Source organism: Cyprinodon variegatus, unplaced genomic scaffold (assembly GCF_000732505.1).
Source record: "Cyprinodon variegatus isolate N-32 unplaced genomic scaffold, C_variegatus-1.0 Scaffold15, whole genome shotgun sequence".
NCBI lineage: Eukaryota > Metazoa > Chordata > Actinopteri > Cyprinodontiformes > Cyprinodontidae > Cyprinodon > Cyprinodon variegatus.
This window is the reverse complement of record NW_015150468.1, coordinates 1084096-1110590: the sequence shown is the minus strand read 5'-3', so window position 1 is coordinate 1110590 and position 26495 is coordinate 1084096. Positions and strand designations below refer to the sequence as shown.

General features: G+C 36.6%; 2 protein-coding genes across 3 annotated transcripts in view; both read right to left on the bottom strand.

The window, feature by feature from the left end:
* The window catches only part of bdnf (brain-derived neurotrophic factor), a 45650-nt gene extending 31636 nt beyond the window's left edge, over positions 1–14014 (bottom strand). The window contains exon 1 of the mRNA XM_015384151.1: positions 13883–14014. The gene's annotated coding sequence lies outside the window, so the exon portion shown is untranslated. The remainder of the gene's footprint in view (positions 1–13882) is intronic.
* A 2902-nt stretch (positions 14015–16916) lies between these two features.
* kif18a (kinesin family member 18A) overlaps positions 16917–26495 on the bottom strand; it is a 30568-nt gene continuing 20989 nt past the window's right edge. Inside the window, exons 14-18 of one of the 2 annotated variants that reach the window (XM_015383965.1) lie at positions 26120–26176; positions 20478–20841; positions 18674–18766; positions 18472–18566; positions 16917–17724 (exon numbers count right to left, since the gene is read on the bottom strand). In XM_015383965.1, coding sequence (XP_015239451.1) covers positions 17591–17724; positions 18472–18566; positions 18674–18766; positions 20478–20841; positions 26120–26176 — 743 coding nt within the window. In that variant the 3' untranslated portion in view covers positions 16917–17590. The remainder of the gene's footprint in view (positions 17725–18471; positions 18567–18673; positions 18767–20477; positions 20842–26119; positions 26177–26495) is intronic. The other variant, XM_015383957.1, reaches the window with a different exon arrangement.

Genomic DNA, 26495 nt, shown 5'->3' with positions numbered 1-26495 from the left:
AAATATTAAGGTTAAGAGGCTGAGCTCGTAGATGATGATAAATAACATAGTTATGTATAATATATTACATTTCTAACTGTATATCCCTGTAATTATTACACACTGTAGCTTTAATAATATTTCTGATACCTTAAGGACTGGAGTAAAAAAAATTATGTCTTACTCTCCTTAAAGTTAACAAGTAAAAAATTGAAGCCTTCTGCAATTTGGAAATTACATTTGCATAAATTGCTTTGTTATCGCAAATGCAATTATTGTTCACCTTGCAAATATAAAGCAATTTTATATGTGTGATATTTCTGATCTACTTACCAAAAAACAAATCATGACTATGACCAAACAATAGCAAAAGCATAACATTAAGGGAGGAAAAAATACAATAAGTCTAAACTGTGTCATACTATTTCAGGATTGCAACTATATGATTGTTGTTATATCTGCAAACCTTTGCATGTTTCATTTCTTAGCTTATTAGCAGAGAGGGTAACTGGTTGTACTGGTGTTTCTAATTACTTTTTTAGGTAGGTGCATTTACATAAAATTTTGATGAACCCAAACTTGGTATAAAAGGAGACCCTCAACAACATGCTACCAGTCAAATAAATCTGACAAGCTGGTAACAACTTAAACAGACAACCCAAACAAGCTAAACATTTGGCTTAGCATTAGTTCCAGGCAGAGTGACTGGAGGCAACAGATGGAGACGAAGGACTTAATTCACTCAGTGTTCTTTCTTTCTGTGTGAGATGCAGAACATCTGTAAATTTGCGGCAGGAAATGTGTCTCCCTCTTATTCTTGAAGCCCTCTTATCGCTTCATCCTCAGCATGTAGTGGCTAAGTCGGCAGCAAATTAAGAACCTAACCAGCTGCAGTTGCTTGCAGCCAATAATTTTACAGTAAATTGAGGAAAGAAATAATGTGGCCTTTGTGATCTTGGCTAGTCTTCAGTAACGGCATCCTGAGTGTAGCAGGTTTGAGATTGAAAAAAAGATGCTTTAAAAGTTAAGCCTCTATTTAAGATAAGGGCAATTTTTTTATTAATAGAAAGAGGGAAAATGGTTGGCGTTTTGTGACGATGGATAGACTGGAGTTATCCTTAAAGAAAAACTGTTAGAAGCAGGAGGATTGGAGCAAAGGTCCACTTGTTTTCGGAACCATGCTGTGCCCCCTTAAAGTCCAGAAATAACACAACTGTAGTATCTCTGTGAAAACTTAAACATTTTGATTTGCATATAGCCTTTATCTATTCCTGTAAGTCAGACTGAACACATTTTTTCAAAGTGTTAGAAAATCCTGTTTCCAGATGAGCAAACCTGGTACAGACACAGTTATACATACTTCAAAAAATCTTTCACATAAACCGGATCTTTAATCTACATATTTACATCTATACCCACTACATGCTGTGAAAGACACAGGTTGCTATGACTCTCTGAGTTATTTGAAGATTGGACTTAAAATCTACTGAAAAATACAGAGCAAAACCAAACCATATCTATGTGTTAGATTACTGGAGAAGACAGATTATTATTATTATTATTATTTTTACACGTTTTCTTAATCTTTTCAGTTTGATGTTTTTAGATCAAATTAATGAGAAGTTTATTTTTTGGAGAAATTATATGAGAAAATGCATTGAAAGTGAATAAAACCCTGGAAATCTGTGGATATAAAACAGTCTGTCCATTTATGTTAATTATGGGTTTGTTCTGTCTAAATCTAAAATGTAAAATGCTTTGTTGGCGACATCCAACCAAGAAAAAGAAAAAAAACACTGGGTGTTTATCCTATAGAGGTTAGACTAAGCATCATTTATCATAATCTATTGCTTGTACACATTATTTTAAAGAAGGAATACTGGTGTTTTGTACGAGAGCGGCATCAGAACCTCAAGACAAAGGCGACCTCCCTGAATGCCTAAGTGTAATTCACACCCTGGTGCTTCCCTAACTAGTGCAACAGAACTAAAGGGGATGGTGATGCAGATGTGAATGAGGCAGCCTGTACACACCCACACAGTCCTGAGAGGAGGTCTAATCAAGTGTAGCAAGTGGAAACACCTGTGTAGGTGTAACATGGATGTGTTTCTAACTTTATTTGAAACAAATCCAATTAGACCAGAATAAAAAGAAAAGTTACAGAAAAAAAGAAAGGGTGTCTGGGAAGATGAAGGTTCTGTGGTGTTGCTCTGAATTTCCCCCCCACAGCTGGTCTACCTCCCTTTGACTTTATTCCCCCTGAGAAAACTAGGCTATAACTGTGTGTTACAGGTTCCTCTGCCAGAATGGATCATTGTCAAGGTTACAATTTTCTCGAAGGAAAAAAGTATTTTAAAGTCCATAATTCATTCCTGTACATTTGGTGAAAGTGGTCATTGTCAATGTGATGCTGTTGAAAAAAAGGCTAAATCAGAGATTTAAATTTTAAGGTTTCTTTGAGATCCGACTCGATAATTGTTGTTTTGCCTAATTCTGAATTTCCTTAAGCACTGCAGCAAAAACAGTATAAGCCAAATCAATGTGCTAAAGAGTTCCTGGTTACAGGTTGCAGTTTAAAATAATCTACCAGAAAAGGACAGGAGTACAAGATTGGTTTAATCTATGGTGCTAAACTCGCTGGACATTTTGACTTTTTGCCACTTTACAACCACAAAATGCTTTGTGAAACGCTTTATTGGTATTTGCATGTAACAAAGAAGAGTGGAATAGTTATGTGGAAGTAGATTTTAAAAATGGTTATCAGCATATTTTAAGTAAAATTCTAAAAGTGTGATATGTATTTTTCAGCCCCTTATACTCATCCATCCATCCCTGCTGGGGTCACGAGGGGTGCTGGTGCCAGCTGTCAATGGGCGAGAGGCGGGGTGCACCCTGGAAAGGTCGCCAGCCCATCGCAGGGCAACACAGAGACAAACAGGACAAACAACCATGCACACACACACACTCACACATAAGGAGAATTTAGAAAATAAACAATTAACCTAACAGTCATGTTTTTGGACTCTGGGAGAAAGTCGGGGTACTTGGAGAGAACCTGCACATGCAAAGGGAGAACATGCAAACTCCATGCTGAAAGACCACGAACCGGAAATAGAACCCAGAACCTTCTTGCTGCAAGGCAACAGTGCTACCCACATGTCCACTGTGCAACCCCCCTTTGAAAGCATGAATTAAATCCAACCACTTTCCTTGAGCTATCCCATAAACAGAAAAATTGTTAATTGAAAGTAGGTTTAATTTATAACGGTTAAACATGGAAGAAGAATACATGCAAAAAACTGGTCAAATATTCACCGCCTAATGGAACTTGAACCTGCAATATTATAAAAATCCAATTTGCAGAATAATTTCAAAATTTTGCTTAGAGAAAGACTGGGAGCTGTAATTGCAGTGAAAGTCGGCTCTGCAAAGGATTGGCTCAGGGGGCATACTACAAATGCACACCACCATTTTTAAATTCAAATGTTGAAAGATATTAAAAAGCAATCTATCATTTTTCTACAACTTTCTCAGTTCTGCACTCTTTTTAGATGTGTTTCATTAAAAACCCAAATCAGGGAACTGAGGTTTGCTGTTGCAGCGAAACATAATGTAAGCAACTGGATGCAGCCATTTTAAAGCAATGCTTCTCAAAGCATTTCTCAATACTTCATTAAAATGACAAGAGAAGGATGAGTTTTCATTTCAGTAATTTTATCTGTGGATCATCAGCCACACTATAATTAGGGAAAATTTGCTGATTTCACGATAAATATATATATTTTAAAGCAAACAAATGGTGGTAATGTAAATAACTTGATTTGGAGGAAGCTAGCACACTGAGAACAGTAATACGGTGTCACCAATTGAACAATGTGACATCATGCAGCTGCTGTGGTATCTAACAGTTCAGTAAGTCAAGAGAGCAGAACAAGGTGCCCAAGCACAGAGGAGATCTCAGGGACACGTTGGAAAGCATCACTAACACCTGACTGGGAATTTGCTTTCTGAGAATGCTGGAAGCTGTGTGGCTGTATTGTTAAAATGGCACCATATGCAGGGGCATGCATGGGTCACAGAAGTCCAATATTAAAAACAATAGATCCTTACTGCACACATAAGGTTTGTTATTCAGTTGTTGCTGCAGAGAGAGCATTCAACATGCCTAGCAAGTGAACAATGCAACAATCTGAATTCATTCATATTCTAAATGCTTCCCCAATAAAACCCTATTAGGTGCTTATAATGTGTAGAAAATTTCTGTAGAATTTACCAGGACAGATTGATAATCCACTTTTAAAGTCATGTCCTCAGTGTTTGATTACGTTTTAGGGCCTTATATGATAAATTCCCTCCTATGTATAAAGAATATATATTCTTCTCTCTTAACAGTAATTATTTGGTGTTCTTTAGGGATATGGGCAACATTCACGTTGGTTGTGACAATACATGCTTTCTTGGAGTAATAAGCACTCAGAGTGTATATCAATATAATCATCAATGTAAGATTTAAAGTTCTGTTTTTACACTGATGACATCCAGTTCAGTTATCAATAAAACTGCAGAACATAATCACCCACTAATGCTATGGGCTCATCTAGACGATGAATATTTGAAAATGTCTATAGATGTTGTTAAGTCTTACTCAGGTAAACTTGTTGTTTATATAACTCTACAAATTCAATGCAGTCGCAGTCAAACCATATAACTGATTGTTGGTTTTTAATCAATTTTTTTGCCAACAAATTAAACCAGTCTCTACCCTGCAAAAATGTTCTGAAAAATGAGTAAAGATTTGTTAAAACAAGTGTATTTACCCTTAATTTGAGTAGGAAACTAAGATGATCTGCCAATGGAATTAGCATTTATACCCTTAAAATAAGATAATTATATATTATGCACTCGAAATAAGAGACTGCAGTTGCCTTTTTCTTATTTAAGATTAAAATTATCTTATTCCATTGGCAAAGTGTCTCCCTTACCTGCTCTATTAAAGAAAACATGCACTTATTTTAAGAAAATGTTACTTTAATTTAATTTTTTTTGCAGTGAAAACATGCATTTTGTCTTATATCTCTGTGATATCACGACAAAAAAGACATAAAGCTACACAAAAGAAAGTAAAACATTAAAAATGAGCCATGCATTTTATTACCACTGCATTTTGTTTTATAATTCATATTAGAATATTTCTCCACATAAATTTAAGTTTATTATTTGTAGAAGCCTCTGGTTTTACAATTAAGTTTCTATTACACCCACCATGGCTTTAAATGTAGAATCTCTTATTAAGAGGCTGCAAACTGGAAGAAGTAGCTTTCAAACAGCCCCTCTGAGGGTCAGTAAGTTAGATTATGCTTTTAAGATACACAGAAAATTATTTTTTTAACTCCTCAAAATTGATCAAGTAAGTCTTTTAATCTTATCTAAACGGTGAGCATTTATCATACTTTATTGTACTACGCAAATAGCTTTAAAAAAAACAACTAAATAAATACCATGCTCTGGGATATAAATCAAATTGCTTAAGCATAAAAAAAAGTTGCTTTTCTCTTTTAAAAATGTAGCAGAATATGCAGTAATAGTTGAATCTGACATTGAATCTATGCAGCTTGTTATTGGGGAGACAAATATGAGGATGAAGACGCAACCAACACATGCCTCTTCAATACTGTGAACCTTGGGAAGCTTTGGATCAAAAAGCACCGCATCCAAACACTTATAATGAGTTATCAAATCTTAAAGCTAAGTGTATATTCTGCTTAAAAACTGCAGAACTTAAATATTTTCAATGAAACCCCAACTCTTAAAAAAATTCAACTCAAAATCTCCGCTTTTTTCTTCAAGTTTTAAATCAGCATTCATTTGTTCTTTGCTAAATTGCTGTCAACTCAAATAAAGTAGGACCGGTGAAGAGAAACTCATAAGAAAGTTTACATACATATTTTTCACAGCTCATTCACACTCTTAGTAAAATGTAAGCCTACATATGACTGAAAATTAAATGTCCATAGAGCACATGTTTTAAGAAAAATTATGTTCTGTATAACATTTTTATGTGTAGAAAAATCTTCAGGGATCTTCTTTCTACATCAGTGTAAACTAAGTCTGTCAACAAACATAAAGCCACCTAATCTCAGCGGCACTATCATCCTGAACGTGATTGCCTTTAGAATCTCTCGCAGCATCTTTTTCACTTTCTTTATGCTCGAATTTAAAGCTGATTCTGAACTGGGAAAATTGCAGCTCCCACAGGTTGTTTCTAGCTCCCATCAACTTTTGCAGGGTCAACAGCAAGATTACTATTGTTGGTAGAGTAGAAAACTTTGGACTGCTGTGCTGAATGAGGACAGCTTTTAGCCTTATGGACGTCAGACTACAGCTTTCCAAAAACGAACTACACCTAACAAAAGTTAAACAAGTGTGGTGAATGCTCTCCATTGTAAAACCCAAAACATGTGAAGGTGTGTATATTTGCATGTGTCACACAGAGTACACATGAAGAAACAATGTGTTTTCAATCATTTCTGTGAGGCCGGCTGTGCCAATAGGTTCTGTCACTCAAACGATTGTAGGAAAGCATATAGCTCCTAAGAGGCGGATCAGAACGTCAGTGTTCCCCATGCTAAATTAATTATAATTAGGAAGCTTCTTTCTTCTTCCTATCTACTTCCTTACTGCCAGCCCTATTTGGACAGCACTTACGCCTACTGCTTAAAGTCATAGGGAAACTGCTGTTCCAACCGTTGCATTTCCCAATTCTTCCAAGTGGTGCATAAAGTGAATGTGATTGGTCGATTATCAAGAGGGTGGGATTGTTTTGGCGGAAGGTTTGCAAGTAAGTTTGGTTGTGGCCAGTTTGTCGGAAGCATCTTGCTTACCAGTAAGCACCTTTGTGCTAGTAGGGTCCCAATGGGAAATTCTATTGGGACCAAGTAGCACTAAATTGGTGACTTAGCAACGACACTGTCAATGAACGCTATGGACAGTGGAAACATGCAAGAGGAGGGGAGTTTTGTGTCGGAGGTTGTGGATGAGTCTCCTCTGTCATACATTTTTTATTTAGAGGAGGAAAGCAAGGACGAAGTTGTTGTGGAAGGGGACGCCAGGGTGGCAGAAGCTTGGTTTGGTGAGAAGGCTTACAGCCGTACATGTTTGAGCCCTTGCCTCGCAACGCTGCCAGTTCTGTTAGCTCTACGCCTGCAGAAGACACAGACGTCCATCCCAGTGAACACTGGGACTTAACTCAATAGTAAAGTAAATGATTCTTAATTTTTTGTTTCTTAGTTTAACCGTTGCGTATATTAGCTGCAACATATGAATGAAGATGCTATGACCGAAAAAATTTGATTGACAGATGACTGTTAATATATGATTGGTCGAATTTAGGTGTAATAGCTCACGTATAATTAACTGGCCTGCATAAGATAACGGAAAAAAAACAATACAGATTTTAAGACAGGATTTTTTTTTAAATAGAAATTTTCATCTGATAAAGAGTGCATTTATATACATGTTTAAGCCAGAATGATTTGACATTTAAATATGACTTCCCTACGACTTTAAAGGAATAGTACACCCAAAACATGATTAGCCTTCATTTTCTACTCACCCCCATGCTGAACAACACTCTGGAGTACTTTTTTGATATCTCAAATGCATCTGGAGATCTGGGAGGCTTCTTGCTGTCTGCTGACATTCATATAATGGAGGTCTATGGTGACCGAGACAGAAAGGTCCATAAAAGTCCACAAAAAACGTGTCAATATTCCTCCATACTGCTCGTCCAATGTATTCCAAGTGTCCTGAGTGGGTAGCGTCCATTTTTTACTCGAAACGAAGTCATTTAGAATGTTTTTAGAGCATAAACAGTAGTGTATAGGATTTCCTGAAAGCGCGCACATGCGCGCTCCCGACACTACGGAAGCCGGCAGACCAAACCAGCGCATTCAGCTCGGCAAAGAACTCATGCTCTTCCTCAACACTGAAGTCCTCAGACATTTTTCTTTTATTGTTTCTTTCTTTGCACAGGTAAACAGCACATTTCTTCTTCTACGCTTGCATTATTGGCAGAGCAGACGCTGAATGCGCACTTTCATCTGGTTTGGTCTGCCGCGGTTTCCGTAGACTCGTGAATGCGCTTTTAGGAAATCCTATACACTACTGTTTATGCTCTAAAAACATTCTAAATGACTTTGTTTCAAGTAAATTCTGGATGCTACCCACTCAGGACACTTGGAATACATTGGACGAGCAGTATGGAGGAATATTGACACGTTTTTTGTGGACCTTTCTGCCTCGGGCACCATAGACCTCCATTATTTGAATGTCAGCAGACAGCTAGAAGCCTCCCAGATCTCCAGATGCATTTGAGATATCAAAAAAGTACTCCAGAGTGTTGTTCAGCATGGGGGTGAGTAGAAAATGAAGGCTAATCATGTTTTGGGTTTACTATTCCTTTAAGTGACTGAATGGGATGGAGCCTAACATAAAAATTCTTCCATAAAAGCTCAACTCCACTTAAGTTTTAGATTTAGGAAGATTACTGAAACAGTGCTACTGCATCGTTTTATTCTGTATAAATCTGCAAATCAACAGTTTTTTGTGTTGCACTAGATTTTCCCACACCTCACATACCTCTTTGATGGCTTTAAAAATGAGGGTCTCTCCATCTGCCTCTTTGCTGACATGGGTGCATCCACATGAGAAGAAAGAAAAACACAGTATATGCATGCAGCAGCAACACCTAAAACCTGATGGCAAAATAGCTAGTAGGGTGAGAGGGGAAAGGGAAGTTTAGCTTGTTCTTACCGAGGCCATCCTGCATATTCCTGTGCAGATTACATCTTTGTTTCAGGAAATACATGCACAGTTTGGGTTGAAAAAATAAATAAATATGGCTTAAAAGTGTTTACATTTTTCTACTAAACAAAAAAAGCGGAGGAGCCACAGAAGCACTTCGCCCTCCAGAGCCGAACATGGCACAGCCCTGGCCCAGTTGATAGTGTAGTTGTCTTGCATTTTGAAAGTTGTGGGTTCAATTTCGGCTGCCTGACGTCACACAACGTGGTGCCTCAGGCACAGTGTCCTTGTGCCTGGCATGTGAAGAGTTGCCTAGCAACATGTATAGCTCTAGGTATGAATGTGAAGGTGAAAGGGTTGAATGAAGTATTTTCAGAGGTCAGCGTGACTAGAACATTTATAAATTCAGTTATTTTATGATTATTTTGAAGACTTTAGAGGAAGATTTTTGGTCTCAACAGGAACAACAAAAAGTTACAATATGGTATGAGGGAATGTGAATAAAGTTTCTATGTTGAGGCCATGCCTTGTGTAAATATGTTTGTATTTTTTTCTGGGCATTTAATGATAAATAAAAATATTTTCTATTTTAGAATATAGGTATAAGCATATTTTTTATGCTTATAGCTACATATAAGTTATTCAGATGCATGCCATAGAAGCTTGGCAATAGTAAATCATATTCAGTATTCCAACTTTTCTTTAGTACAGTATTAGCACTTTATTCTGTTTTTTTAACTGCTCTTTTAACTAAACTGAAATTTCTCAGCATATCTGCTTTTATTCTTGACAAACTGGAACTTTGATCCAAGAAACAAGAATAACATTTCTTTATAACAAAGCCAGCCTAAGACCCTTTCGTAAATATACGAGCAGCGAATGGATATTTCTTTTTGTCAGTAATGCAAAAGATATGGGATTATTTTCTTTTCGAATTACAGATATATTATGCTTGTGGCTTTGGTATCACACTAAATGCTCCACATTACCAAGGATTTTTGATATAACACATAAACATGCAGAATAAATACAAAAAGCAGTTTTGAACTGATGAACTAATTTATTTGTTGAAAAGCTATCCAAACCAACATGGCCTTACATGAAAAAGTAATTTTCTTAGTATTTGATTGAGCCAGCCTTTGGCAATGAAAACCTCCATAAAGCATTCACAATACTTTACAGTGAGTCTTCTATCTGGCTGTGAAGGCAGGTTATTCTATTCCTTAGTATCATTTTGAAAAAGCAATTTTAGGTAGCCTGATAAACCAGACTAAATGTGAGGTTAAATGTGTAATTTAGTCTGGCCCTGTCTGAATGAGACATCAGAAGATTTTTAACGAGCACAACCCGTTGTTTTTCAAACCATGTCTGTTCCTATTGACCAACGCTCTGACCAATGAGTGCAACTGACTGTGACGTAGTAAGCGCGACAGAAAGCTGTTGGGGGAGTGTAAACAAATAGCATGTCGGTAAAATGGCGAATACGTCCTTCTTAAAAATGAATGAGCGAAGAGCCTCTTCCAGCTCACGTTTTAAAAAAACAACCCAAATCTAATCCTTTCAAAACTGATTCCAAAGCTGAGTCAGATGAGAACTGTTCAATAGCTTCGCGCAGCTTTGTCGTCACGACCTCAAACCCCATCCGTTTTGCATCCAGACATACAAAACAAATCTCTGCGTTGTGATTTGCCAGCCAGATTTAGGGCCCATGGATCTAGGCTAGACCAAACTCACAGGCAAAAAATGATTTTGGCCGCTGGTGGGTGGGGCTAGTTTACTAGGCTAAAAATTGATAATTAATAACTGAAAAGGTGGGATGTAAACACGTTATTGAGATTATTGGAAACAGCGACAGTTTTAAAATCCAACAGCCATTGGGAAAAAAGGATTTTAGATAACTCTCCTTTTGGAACCTAAGTTGACAGTCCGTCCGTCTATCTCCCCCCACCTGCACTTGGTCTTAGGACAGATCTGGCCTCCCTTATATAACTCACTTTATCACAGTCACATCTAGTAAGAGAAGCCATCACATTTTCAGCCAAATATAATAACCGACGGGTAGTTTGGTAGTTCTGTCTTCTCAAGAAGTAGAACATTTTTCTACTTCTTTTTTTCTACTCCATTTTTCTACTCTCTACTTTTTTTTTGTTATGTAACATTTTGTCTTCATTTTGGTCACCTTAAAAATCTCTAGTGGATGCTGTCATAATCTCATCTTTTTGTTTGCTGAAATTTTAGATTTGAAATTGACTTAAGAAATAAGCTTAATATGTTGTTCTGTGGTTGTTTGGGTCGTCAGGTGAGTAGTGTGGCCTATAAAAGACTGGGGGAGTATTTTTTACTTAGAGTTGGGTCAGGATGGACATTTTTTTTTTTCTGCTCAGTGTAACAAAACCGGAGAAATACGTGGAGGAGCAAATACTTTTTGACAGTTGTGTGGTGTGATTTTTATTTGAATTTTTTTTTCCGAGTAAGCTGCACAGATACTTCAGACGAGAATATACACAAGAAAATACAGTTATCTCCTTTTGGGCTAAAAGCTCATAAAGTGAATCAACAAAGGAAAATAAAAAAACAAAGTTAAGTTAACAAAGAATCACTTCAGCTACATATAAATAACATTTAAAACCACCCACTATGGCAAACTTTTTATTGAACATCACCATGAAAACAAGAAACAAAAAACACAGAACATCACTGGACTCTGAGAACAAAACCACGACCGAAGAAGCCTTTTTCAGAAGGAATAATGTCCAAACAATTACCAGGAATTAAGGATTATTTGAATGTGAACATTCTCCCTAATCATCCACTGAGAGGAGGAGTCACCCATCCACTCCTGGATTACTGGAAGTTGTGGTAATGAGCTTGCAGCGTATAACAGCAGCAGGTTTGGGAATTAACCCTGTAACCATGGCAATTGCTGCAATGATGACAAATTTGCTGTTTCAATAAACAAAATGACAAAGAAATGTTGCCAGGTGTTATCTAAGTGTTTTAGTGATAAAAGTCACCACATGTGCAACACACAGCAGGGCATTTGTAACCACGGAAAGCAGAGTAAAAACAGTGTTTGCGTATGCAGTTTGACTGGATCCGACTTTAACTCAGCAAAGTACTTGAGTAGACACTGCAAATTGTGAAATGTTTATTTGCAAGGCTACCTGCACCATACAGCTCCTTTCTCCCAAGGATGAGTCATCCACCGACTACATATGTTATGTTTGAGGTGGGCTTTGGACAAGCTCCTTGAGGAGAATGTAGAGCGGTAAAGAAACACTGCTGAGGCATCACAGACCTACCGATTTTCTGTCACATTGTTTCACAACAGGAGACGTTACCTGGTAAAGAAAACTGTAAATCTCACCCATCCCCCCACGATTACCGCCCGCACAAGGCCCTGTCAACAGTCAGCCGTGTATTGATAATGAGAGCCATGTATTTGCAGCCACATCTGTCTCCACGCAGAATCAAATGCAGGTAGAGGTATAAACAAGAAACACATCTGAGACAATAAAAAACAAGTATGTAGAAAATAGATCTGCAACTTATAAATTGTTGGACAGAAATGGTGCAATTCATTTCTCACCTTGGACATTTTGTACCTTTGAGGTTTTGGTTGTTACGTATTTAATTTTTTTCAGGTAAGCTATGGTGCCATCTACTAGAGAGAGTTTCATACTAGCAGTGTGTATGTTTGTACCTACCTTTGGAGTAATTTAATAGATTTTAATCCTAGTCTGCCGTTCCCTCAGTTGTTTTGGTTTGACAAAAAGTCCTTATCTGTTTTTTCTTATGGCTTAGCAGCTCTGAGTGGGAGTCAGGATAAAAGTATTTGGGAACACATTTTTTTTTTGGATAATATTGTCTGATTAAGGTTAACTTGTATTGTGGAATTGTGGTTAGTGGGGTTGTCTTGCAGCAGGTGGGTCCTGGGTTGAAATGATGGCATGAATCTGTCTCTGGGGTAAAACCAGGTGACTTGGTTTCCCCCAGCCCAAAAGCATGACTGATAGGTTGGTTTGTGCAGCATGGTTGTATGCCCTGTGATGGCCTGGCTGCTTATCCAGAATGCACCTCAGCAATCGTTTATTTATTGCAAGAGATAGAAATCCCCTTTTCTCTCCAATACAAATTAAGTTTTGGGACAATTTATGCCCTTTTCCCCCCAATATAAAAACATTGTGTAGATGTTTAATTACGATAAAATTCTTAAGAAAACCAAACCTTTTCTACTTATGTATATAGATGATGGTCTAATCTCTATTTTTGATGTTGTTGAATATTTCCATAATGCAATGGAATTTCACCCTGAAAATACTAAAACCTCATATATAAGAAAAGGAAAACTAAAAACATTCTCGCATTGTGAAATATTACAGACTGCTACCGTTATAATCAAACAAACAAAAAAAACCCTCCTAAATGTTAATCTGTTGGTAAATCCCATTTACTAGGGTCTTATAGCAACATGTTCTTACAGCAGACTTATTAACATATAGAAAATTCTATTCAAATGATCATTAGATGTATGAAACATACATAATGACACATGGTTGGGACACAGTGTCCCAGAATAGAAATTCCCATTTAGAATAAAGATAATTGGGTTTAAAACACAGAAACTGCAAAGTGCAAAGTGGCCAACATTCCAAATAACCAGCAGAATGAGAGAGTCTGACGCTGGACCTTATGTATGTCGTAAGGAACTAGTTTGTTTATAGACACAAAGTAGTTTTTAAAATAGGGAGGGGGCATAAGGGCTGCAAGCCTGCGGAGCTACATCTTGCCAGTCATGTTACAGATTTTCTTTCAGGATAAAAATCTATTTTTATTTACTAGAGTTCCTTTAACCAGCAGCAAACCTCACAACCTGTTTTTCTTCTCTGACAATTTTAAAAACTCCCCTACTCAGTCTTAAATGATAATAAACAAACTTAGCACTGTATTTCATACATATCCCAAACCAGGTGAATATTGCTCCTCCACAAAAAGAAAAAAAAAATACTCAAGCAGCTTATAAAAATCAAAGCACTGGGACTAATCAACTAATTGTGTCTGCACTTATTTAAATCCAAAGCTTGAAGCTGGGAGGGCTTACCTTGTCCAGAGTCTCCACTTTAAACTGTCTTTTGAAGTGAAGTATCTCTGAGCGTGTGGTCTCGCTGCAGGTTGGTAGACAGCCGAGCTGATCTTGTTTTATAGTTTTTATTTCTTTACCTCTCGGAGTAGGGGGATTTACTGATACAAATGTTGGTGGTGCAAACAACAATCCTCGTGGCCCTGTTTTACATGTCAAACCAGGGTGGATACCATGGATTTCCATAAACCTCTTTTAAATATTTGCATTGCGCATTATGGGACAGGATGAGAAGCAGAGGAAGACTTTCTGTGACTTGATTTTTTATTTTTTCATCTTTTATGTTTTGCTTCTCTGGGGCTTAATATTTTTGAGAAAGATGTTATGTATTCACCATGTGACAAAAAAGTCTAAAACAATTTCCCTTTTTAGCATCGGCAAGCAAATCTGAAAGCAGTATTTTAGGAAAAATGTGTAGTTTTTAAGTACCTTAGCGGTGACATGAAACAAGGCGACCCTTTCTAAGGCCCCAGAAATAACTCCTTGCTAGAAGAGGTGTGACAAAATTCAACAAGTGTCAGAGGAACACGGAGTGCTAGTAGTCGGCTCTCCACCGGTTTGTTCCCCTCTGACGTATTGCTTTATAATATCAGGTCATCTAATTAGACAGAAGATGAAAAGTTCACAGCTGTGACGCGTGACACTGTGGGGATAAGGAGGAACATCGTGGTATGCTCTTATTTGTCAAACTGAAAAAGATGTTTGCAGATGCTGGGTCCATTAAAACATCAAGAGTTTCATTTAGGTCAGCTCCCAAGGTTTCCTTAATTAAAGGAACTGTGTGTCAGTTGTTTGTGTGTGATGGCATCTTAGAGAGTTAACGCTTCTTTTACACATCCAGCCTCTCTGTTTGTTCTGCCATCACTCACTTGTCACTACAAGTGAGGTAAGTACATCGAGGAAACAACAAAAAAATGAATGATGCACTTTGTGTCATTATAAATCCATATTATTTAGGCTGAATTGTCATTTAAGTTACTTTAATCTATCCAAAGCTAAAAAAATAAACAAAAATCCAGCAGCCAATTTTGACACATTTCCCTTGCACGGTTTTTTTTTTGTAGTTAGATTTTTTACTAACAAAATAAATGACAACACATAGCATGTAATGTCTCTCAGAAAGCTGAGCTAAAACAATGGGTTTGTCATGATCTGAGATTCTACCTGCAGTTGCTAAGCAACACCCACCTCCAACCCCTGGACCCATTCCATTGGTCAGCAGGAAAAACGCACAGTGCCCCCCATTGGCTGGGAGAAAGTTAATAAACTTTAGCCAGGACCTGCCTCTGCAAATGCACACACCCTCCCCTTCCTTTCTCTCTTTGACACACACACACACAATGAAGAGATTCTTGTGAATGAGAGCATGAGAGGGTGTCAGTGCTTGCGCAGTACAGTGCTGATATATGCATTGAGCTCCTGAGCTAAAAATAAAGATCACACTGAGCCACTGAAAGTTGCAAGACTGAATTCAAAGTGACAAGTCTAGTTCTCTCCAGACGGAGCAATGAGGTCCCACCTTCATAATAGATCCACGAGGTATTTTTTTTTTGTTTTCCTTTTTGAGTTTGCTTTTAAGTACAGAGTCCTGACAGGAGCTCGTACGCAGCGATTCACAGCGTTTGATCAGGCTAAAAATGCAAGACAAGACAGCCCAAAATAACTTTAAAATGAAGCTGGAAAAAAAAAGGCATTCAGCAGCAGTTCCTGGTCTTTATTGTCTGAGGCTGTCCCACACAGCCCATTAAAGAACCACAAGTCCATTCATATTAACCCACGCTGCTGTGTTCTTATCAAAACTGTAAAAGATCTGTTTTCAGTCCTTTTTTAGAGTTTTGATTTAGTTAATTTCTCTTGTTAGCTGACTACTGTTAACAGTTAAAAACTCATACTCTCTTTATTGCTCAAAGAAAGAACACCCTAATTAGTCTAAATTGCATGCATCAGAACCTAAAAGAGGTCTATGCTTTAGAAATCTAAATAGTACAATATCATTTAGAAAGACACTCTACTGATTCTTTATTCTCTTGAGAGAAAATGCAAAAAGAAACGCTTCATTCCTTTTTTTTTTTTGAAGTGATGCCATCATTACAAATTAATATCTTTCTTGCAGTCGATTTTTTAGGCATTCTGACATCAATAAAATAATCCAACAACTTGAAAATCAAAGTAGGTAAAATAAAAAAAAGGAACATCAAAAGTCTAATCAAAGTAGCTTTTGACTAGGTATGCATAAGATGTGCATTAAATTGTAATGAATAAAATTACGATATTTCTATATTAACTAAAATATTTTTTCTAAATAACGTCATGATGAGAGTGGTTTAAAACAATCACTAAATAATTTTTCTGTATTTAGAATCTCCTCATCGTGGACAAAATCAAGTTATGATTTCTCCCTAGTCTGACAACTTTCTTCTGAAGTGGATAAAAACAAATTTAATAAACCCTCTGGATGGAAAGAAATGTATTAGGCGCAAGATAGTAACTCCTTATAATCCCCAAAATAAAAAAATGGTTTGAAAGCTCTATTTACATTTTAGTAAAAACCAAATGTGAAGCAGATTATTTCTATGCAAGCTCTGAATTGTATGTTGGCCTTTTTTTTTTTGAAACTGGGTATAAGTTTTATTAATTATTCTTATTAAATAGCTTATTCTTCTTCTTAAATAATAACTTTTTAGTAAACAAAAATAGACTATAAAAACTGTCCCCAAACTGAGAACTAAACTGTTTGGAGTTGAAAATAAAACCCACCGGCTTGCATATGGTATGCAGTAAATCGGGAAATACAGCAGAGGCAACAAGCTACAAAACTTCCCCTTTAATACTAGAAAATGTAAAAAAAATAAAAATATCACTTTAATTAATTAATTTTTTAACAAGGCAGCTATAATAAAGACTATAGGTTGAAACAGTCTAGGAAAAAAATCCATAACTGAAAAACAAACAAAATATCAGAAAAAAAATATCTTTAGTGTATGTTATCCAATTTTTCCCAATTCATGTAGTGTTGAAGCACCATTATTTCATCTTAACCTGTTATATGGTAAACTACACATCTGCTCAGGTATATTCATTGAAATTAGATAAAAAAGGTTCCTTCCTATCAAGTCTTATACCCATTACCTTGTAACTGAGCCGTCATTTAAAACCAAGCTCTATTTGCAATAGCGACAACACAAAGACTGGATGCACCATTTTAAAAAGGGATTTCTGTATTTAATAACAAGCTGGTCTATAACAAACACTTATTAAAGCAACATAAAGTAAATCAGTTTTATTATTTATACATTTAAAACATGACAAACCAAACCACTCTAAATAGAGCAATATCAGCTTCTTTAGCTGCCTTCAGAAAATTTTTTCTACATACATCCTCTAAGTTGCAAATGTTTGTGAAAGATCAGCCACAAGACTCTTTGCTTTCTTGTGTATGTTATGCACAAGTGTTTTGAATAGCTTTCCAAAAGCTAAAGAGAAAGTAAGCACATTAATCTACACAACAAATATCTACACTTTATTTAAAAATCACATGAGCATGGCTGCTGGAGCAAATCTACACAACAGACCATCTTTTGCTGGTAGATCTTTCTTTATCAAGTGAATAATCACTGGTAAAATTAGATGAAAGGCCAAAAAAAACACTAAGGCCTGATCTAAACGTGTTTAGATCCGCTTGGCCACTCGTTTGATGTGTTGGGATGTTTTGTAGAAAAGGGATTTGTGTTTCTGACGTTCAATGCCACTGAGGTTTCCCTCGGAGACGCTCCTAACAACTCTGCGGGGCTTGTACTCCGAACCTGAAGGAAAAGACATGACAGGTCAAGGACAGTCAGTAAAAGCACCACATCCAATTTCTATCAGTGCAACTAAAACACTTTCCTTTGTTGACGTCGCTACAGCAAGAGGATTCAAAATAATTCATTTCACGTATCTGTAGAGCTTAAGGTCAGTGGGTGGAGACCCCGTATACCACTACCATTTTGTACAATCCATCCACTTATATCAAACTTTTTCAGACTTGACCCCAAACCTCTATTTGCAGTTAAAATGGTTACACTTAAACAAATCTGACCTAAACTATTCATGCAAATTTGCTTTTATTCTTTAGTGTCCTACTTTTGTAATAGTATATCAGAGCTATGTAGAAATCATGTTATAGATGTTTCTCTGCTTTAACATACCGGTAATTAAGAACATAACTTAACTAAAATTAATTCTATCAGGTGTGCTAAAGCTAGTAACCATCTAAAACATTGAGAATAGTCTGGCCTGAGGACAAGGGTTTAAAAAAATAGATCTAAAAGAAAGCTAATATCAGTTTAAAATGCAGATTTTGCTAAAGGCTAAAGCTGAAAAATAAAAATCGTATGTCTTTGTTTTCAAATCGGTAAAACGGTAAACCCAGCTGCTCCATCACTCACATAATGAGGGCTCTCATCTCCCCCAATATAAATAACTAAATTATCAAAGAAGGGCTAGAAAATAAACATTCTTGATGCTGTTTATTGCAGTTCTTTTTTTATATTGATCAATTTGGCATTTACCTGTGAAACGTGGCACTCTGACGGGCCCCTGAACGACGGAGGGGTCTTTCTTTATCCGTTTCGATGCTGTGGAACCCTGGAACTCGTTGAAGTTGCTGCAGTTAAAAAGGCAAAAATAATTAAGTTTTTACTTTCTTATAATTTACATCCTGGGTCCTGGGTACAGGATAAGTCAAATCTGAGAATAACAGAAGAGGATTACCAGTTGAGTTTACGTTTTCCTTGTGCAGCTGATGTCATCTCCATGTAGGTTGGGTTCGTTCGTTTTGTCTCTTGCAAAGGAGCGACGAATTGTCTGCAGGAGAAAAGCTTACAATAAAGCGAATGCCTAAAAAAATAAAAACCTTAGAAAACTCCACTTAAAATTTTATTTGAATACTGTTACAGAACAATAACTTTGAAAGCTGTATTTAAATATGGCTGCTCAATATCTCTGTAATGACAAAAGCACTCCTTCAGACTCCCGGAAGTAACAACAAACAAATGCTTTAGAGGTTTTATTATGATTTCTTATTTATCACCTGAGAATATGAACGGCTTGAGCTTTAATGCACTTTTAGCTATGCTTGTTTATTTTTATAGAAAATGATTCTAACTGAACTTGAACAACTGTCGGATAAATAGAACAAAAGGAAACGCTAGAATTCTTCCAAGAATCAAACTGACAAAAACCTGCAAAAAAAATAAAAAGTTTGATAAAATCTTCCAATTAGACTTTTTAATGTCTTTATTAATTATTATTCGGTTCAGTTTAGAGGTGATGCTAAAAGTCTGGAAAACTTCGATTTGTTTTATGTTTCGATTCCTTTGGATCCAGCTTCAATACATCCATCTCTCTACATGACCGGATGCCTTCAGAATGATCTGATTTGTTTTCTACTCCAGCATAATTGGAAATGCTGCAACTGACAGCCTTGTAAAGCCTTGACTTGACATTTCTTTTGATCTGGTGCTACTTCACTAAAATGAATTGATATTTTTCTCACCACCAATCATCTACTTTAAGGCAGCTCTTAAAGCATTACATGCGTTTGCAAGCAGTGGCTACATCGTGAACTACAATATATTTGTGATAAAAAGTTTTCTTCTGAGGCAAGATATTTGTTCTGTGTTGGAGGATCAAATTTCTCCACAAAAATCCAATAATTCCTGTGTCAGTTTGCCATTTCCAGCTGAAGACTTGAATGAGCCGCCCTTTTCAGCAGATTTAAGCCTCTTCACCCACTCTTCCGGAATGTAAACCCACAGCTGGTGAAAACACCAAGTGTTTGCACTCTAGTTCCCGGCTTGTTTTGAATAAGGTTTGGAGGATTTTCCACTTTTGGATGATTTAGTTGCAGTACAGACTGAGAGCTTAGAAACTTTCAGATTTGTGCCAAAAAGATCATTTAAGCTTTGAAACATTTGATAGAAGAAAAATCAAAAGACCTCATTCTGAATTTTCTCTCCTCCAGTGATTAAAAATATTTTAAAGATTCATTTTTAGTATTAATAGTTTAACTGGGGCTTCATTTTATTCTGCGTGATCTGCTGCTCCTTCCCTCGGATGGCTCTGATCGTATCCGACATTATCATGCACTGTTAAACGATCTGGTCACAAGGACAAAGCTCAGTGTGTCAGTTTTGAGCTGGTAATAACAGGCATGAGTGTCGACATCTAAAAAGCACATTTTTAACCCAATATGGTGCCCTTGCAGACATAAAACATACAGATTTTTGTAATTCAGCATTTGCATAATTTTAATAACCTCTATCGTTAAGCAGAAGACATTGTTAGTGGCTAAAGCCAGATTTGGCATCCGTTAGTAGACTTGGTCTGTCTTTGTAAACACTAGTTTTCTTCTGATGTTTACGTACTACTGCCCAATGTCACTAAATCCCCAAGAGGCTGTAATATTTTCCCTCACACTTAATTCCCTTTGGCATAAATATCAAGGCTGAAAATAACTGGTATCAAATTCCATACTTGAAATCCTGTGCAGGAACCCTGATGATCACTCTCTAACCTTTTGACAGCAGTCTGGTTCCTCTCAGATGCTCTGTGTGTTTCCCTTGGCTGACTTGGGCCTGAGACGTTTTTGGATGTCGATGCTTGACACGGACTACTGTCGTTAATAATAATGGTTGCATTGCTTGGACTCTCGTCTTCATTGTCGACGACTTCAAATGTCACGTTTGGATCCATGGAGCTGGAGCAGGGAAGCAGCTGCTGAGCAGGTTCTGGTGTGCATTGGAGTGGGAACATGCCGTCCTCGAATGCTTGAGACTTTACAGTGTTCAGAGGGCTTTTTGGCGGGAGCAATGTGGACAGATTTCTCCTGGTGGGCACTTTCAGCGGCTTGTCTCCCAAATTATCAGGCTGAACTCCATCTAACAAAAAGAAGCAAAAAAAAAATTATTTAACATATTTAATAGACATAAAATGCACTGTGGTAAAAATAACACAATCATGACTATAATCTCATATGAATAACATCAATTAAGCAATATTTAAATTCAAAATCTGATCATTTGAGGATTATTTGCTTGTGCAGATATTCTAAATGTCTATTTTTTTGCGGAGAGAGTTAAACAACCAGGTTGGGTTAAATAATAATCAGATTATCTGGGTGCAAACATGAAAAAAATGCTTTTTGAACATATAAGAAAATGACATAATCCATGAAAAAGGAAAAAAAATGGAAAAGCAAACAAAAGCTCTAGTTTACTGCACTCCAGTAATCAGTTATAAGAAGTGAAGTGCTCGCCCTGGGCTTAAGCTCAGCTTCAAATGTCACCATTTAGAAAAAGCATGGACCGTTTTTTTCCTTAAGTAATACAAAAGTGAGATCACTGATGTCAGATTGGCACGGTGCCATTACACATCATGGTGCCTTGTTGTTGTTTATAAATGTTAAAATCAGAACAGGGCTGTGACATGCATTATTCAGCTAACAAGCAGCACTTTTTAAAAATAGATCAGCAAGCAGAGCATTAACAAGTAAGCATTTTTTTTTCTGAACTAAAGAAAACCGTTTTTTAAAAGTATATTTTCAAACTTTAAATAATTAAAGTGATCTGAAATAGTTCTTTGTCATTTTTCTCCAGAAACTACATACAGATGGGACGAATTGTTTCCTTTTGAACTCGCAATTAAAAAAGATTAAACTGGCAATGATGGCTACAAATTCAAAGTGAGATTTCTGCATCACCTATCGACAGCTTTTATTTGAAAGATAGCAACAAATAAATATGGTAAGCGCTGTGGAAGAGGTTAAATGAAAGTCTCTGTATCACTTTAGGTGCACTTTAACAATCCAGGCATTTTCCTGCAAAGGCGTGGTGGAGGCTTAAAAAAGAAAAATGCCAGCACATAAAGGAAGTGAAAACACGAAATGCTAAGGTGAATGACTGATTTATACTATTCCACAAATATCCCATGCAATTTTTAGCAAACGTGAGTCATACTTGAGACAGAGCTCTGTGTGAGGAATCAGTGATAAATAGCCCCTTTCCTGTGGCAGAGGAGATGTCCCCAGCAATAAATGGCAGCAGAGTTTCTTCAATCACATATTTTTGGCTAGTAGGGGATTAATACATGCATGAGTTGCTATTTCTGGTGGGAGCTGCACTGAATTAGGGTCGCCTGGTTGCTGCTGCCTGTTTTTTATAGTGCGCCGTTTCTGGTTGGTGGAGCAGGGGAGTTTACGTCTGTTGACGTTTTTTCCTGCCCTGCTGTGGATCTGCATTTTCATGAATGAAGCTCAAGAGGGATTGGGAGGGTTAGATGCTAGACAGACAGAGGAAAAACATTTGAGGATAGGATGAAAAGAAATGCAGAGGGGGAAAATAGAAAACCAAATGCGTTTAAAGCACAAAGCATACCTAAAAATGAAAGAACTTAAAGGCAAATTAGATAATTTTATAATGAAATATTCATTAGGATAAAATATTAATTAAAAATAAAACCCCCACAAAGTAGATCCTGTAGCAGACAGGTGAAAGAAAAATTGTAGGACCATCGCAGGTAATGATTATTTCATTAAAATGGAGCCCACAAAGAGTTAATGTTCTTTCAAAACCACAACCCTCACTAAAACCACTGAAATTTCATTGGCTTTGCAGGCTGCAGGGTGGAGCCATTTCTCATAACATGGTGCAGTGACTACCATCAGGCTGTGAAAGCACTGAGGCACCGACAAACAGCAGCAGGATGAAAACAGGAGGAGTTTGTCAGAATAATAAAACGGGTATCATCAGTGAAAACAATCTTTACACAGCTGATAAAGCTGGCCGGCTGAACCACTGTGAACATTCTTTTTTTTTTAAGGATTTATGAGAAGCGTGTGAAATTAGTAGCTCAGTAAAATTATGATTAAATCATAATTAAGAATCCATGAATGAGTTTTTAACAGGTCAGTTTGAACAGTGACACTTTTAGGAGGGTTAACAGTAAAATATTTATGCATAGACGAAGCTTCAGATTAATAAATGAAAAAATTAAATGTCAATTAAAATCATTTACAAAAGCAGAGCCTGCATGTATCTTATGTGTTCCACAGACATTTTGACAAGATGGCAATTATAAGCATCACATGTGGTGATGTATTTGATCCATGGCTATTTCCCCTTTCAAGTCTGCTCATTAATTATAAAAAAACAAACAAAAAAACAGCCCCTTAATTTGATCAAAGCTTTGTTTTAATGCAGTAAATTACACAACAGTGTGTGCTGATAAAACACACCAGGATCAAATATTGCAAACAGATCAATTTAATTTACATCAACAGTTTCAATCTATGAGGGAAGCAACAATATATAGTGACAGATTTGGATAACTGCTATAATCATATCAAAAGTGATCAAGGGGGCATAGTCTCAGTATATGACTTTACAAATTCACTCACTCTGGTTGTATACGGTTTTTTGAAAAATAATCGCATCTTAAAGGTGTATTAGTTATTTTTCTGTTTTGCGCTTCTTTTTCCTCTTTAATTTATGATTAAATAAAGCCCTTTTGTGAATAAGTACAATAACACCACCATGTGAGTGGAGCTACAACATTTAACATAACAGGTAATGGGGGCCAGCCAGGCTGGAACACCCAGTGGAGTTGCCAAAATAACCAACAAAAAAAAAGGTCCAAGATGCTGTGTAAAAAAGTGAAATATTTATTTCACTTTAAATATATTAATTTAAAAACAAACAAACATTAAAATAGGGAAAATACTTTAATAGGTCTTGGACTGTAGTATGAATGTTGTGGAAACATCCAGTGGTTGCGGCAAGTTGATCTATGTGACTATGCAAACCTACTAGTACTAGTATACAAATGCAATGCCCTTAAAACAAAGTCGGGTTGTTTTATGCACTGAATTTGTCTTCATTCCAATAAAGCAGTTTTAACCTGTGACTTATCATTGATTCCCTGTTGTGTTTGGTAGGAACAGTAATATCCTAGCAAATTCATGAGAAACTAGATTTGCTGTAGAGGCTGGTCTCAACAACGCCTAGCTGTTGCTTTACCTCAAGGCATTGCAGGGCGGTTTGGATCTATTATGCAATTGTGTCAACTGTCACCATCTGTTTAGTTTTACTGTATGCTGGTAGACGGCAAACTAGTCTGTTTCTGTCTGCTCACAGCACACGGTGCTTGAATTCTATTTAGGCTCAAAAAGGCATATCTATATACTAGCAATACAGATGCTTTGGGTTTGGGACCTAATTTTATCCCGATTACACTGTTTTTGGTCTTTTTTTCTCAATTTTCTATCGTTTTCCACCATCACAGTTTATCCCTCTACTGTATGCAAACGTTAGCATTCCATTGCCTTCAACAAAAATCAACTTTGTGCATCAATTGTGGAGAAAGTCTAAGATTATTTGCATGCAGAAAGTGAATGCATGTACCATGAAACATCATAACCTAACAGTAATTAAACCCAGCATTCCTAACAGATTATGACTGCACCCACAATCGTATTGCGATGATAGCTATAATGCAATACATTGTGCAGCATCAGTCACTCTTAGCTTGGGTCTTTATGCAAGTCTTGGCTCAAGAGGTGAGAAAGATCATGAGAAGTTGATGCATCAACCCTATGTTACACATTAGATGGTTGTTTATGATCTGAGCCACTAGGAAAACCATCAGTAATGCATTTTAACATTTAAACTTGCAGCCATTTACAATTGAAAGCAGATGTACGGGCCTGTATTCGGTTCCCCAGGTTTGTTTACCAATGGTTTCCAGATAACCTGTTAAGTCTTCAAAGAACAGCTCTATTTAGACTGACATCAAATTACTCAGAAATGGACTGGTAGAAATGGTTCAATAATTAGAAGACTTCGACAGGCAGTTGTTTGCAGAAGGTAACAGAGAGGGGTACATCTTTTAATAATTATAAATTCAGATGTGAAAAAAACATCTAAATTATTACAAAGAGTAACTCCCTGATGTGTATACATTTAATTTGTATTCATGAAACTGTTCTGGCAAAAATATTTTCAACTCATTTCCCTTATAATACTTCAATAAAACATAGTCCATGTGCCATAAATAATATCCTCCGGGCCAAATGGAATAGCTGTATTTCACAAACGTTTTCTATAACAATTTCCCAAAGGTTCTCCATGTTCTGCACACTCTGAATACAATTGCATATGAGTTTTTACCTCATTTCATTATTTCAATTTGGGCCTGGAAAGAATTTCTACAGCACAACCATAAATCACAATATATTACATGAACGACTTTTATTGTGTTTCTTATTTAAGTACTCAGAGAAACATCTTCAAAGCTTTAAAAGGGACTAAGTGGAATTTCAGACTTGCTCATAAGCATTTGAAGTTTATATTGCATTTAAATAGTGTACTGATTTAAGAGCACTGTTCCAGCTGTGTCTTAATGTGTATTTGCTGAATTGCGATGAAATGATTAAAGCCCTGATCTATTAAAACAGACTACTTCTGTTTCTGTCAAAACATCTGTGTGACAGTTTTTTGATTATATTGCCAAAGCACACGGCCCTAGATGAAACACAAAAAGGCACAGTTTCTCCTCCATGCCGCTAGTAGACAGTGAGTTCTTTGAAACTCAACAACTCGTGCACGATCACTCCCTGCTTAAAATGGCAGCCATTAGACAAACCTTTTAAAAAGTAGTTTAGAAAGGAGAGTGGTTATACGGTTACATCAGGTAGATGAATTCATTATGCTGTTTGCTTTTATGTCTCCTTGTTACAGAGCAGTGAGGGCGGCTGTGCACACAACAACGAAGAAGGCCTGTTCTTTGAATCCTCACACTCTGGAACCTGTTTTTTTTTTTTTAATCATGCCGTTGTCAGAGAACATGTTCCGTTGCAATGTAGACAATCAGCAGTACGGTTTGGGGTTCAGTACAGCTCTGAGTGGGTTTTTCATTCAGCAAATAGACAATTTTAGAGACTGCAAACTCCAGTCAACCATTATTTGATTACTAAATTTGCTTAGGATTATTTTAATAATCAGTTAATGATATTAATTGTTTCAGCCAAAGTGCATAGGGTCTAAAATGTCAGAAGAGATATTATCCAGAGAAACTGAGGTGAAGAAATGATTCAGAGGTAGGCAGAGCTAATAGATTACCAGCTGCATAAATCTAACAAGAGAAAGAAGGAAACTCATTTACCTTTTGGTTTTTGGGCTGCACTGCAGAGTAAGGCTCTGTTAGTGTGCCTCTCAGCACCTGAGAATAAGAGAAGAAATAAAAATTAACGAGTTATTGCTGTTATAATACAGCAGGTTACAGTATAATAATCCAAAGTCGGTCTGATTTGTATTCTATATTCTTGACAAAAATGTAAACGTGGCCTGACAAATGCATATTTTTAAGAAATCAAATGTAAAAGTAAAAAAAAAAAAAAAAAAAAGCATATTAGCTTGTTTTTTTTTTTTTTATCAAATATCTTAAAGTTTAAACTATGACAAACAAAAGGCTCTGATTAATATCCCTATTCATATGTCACTGGATCCTTTGTTATACTGACATTTAATTTAATTAAAAG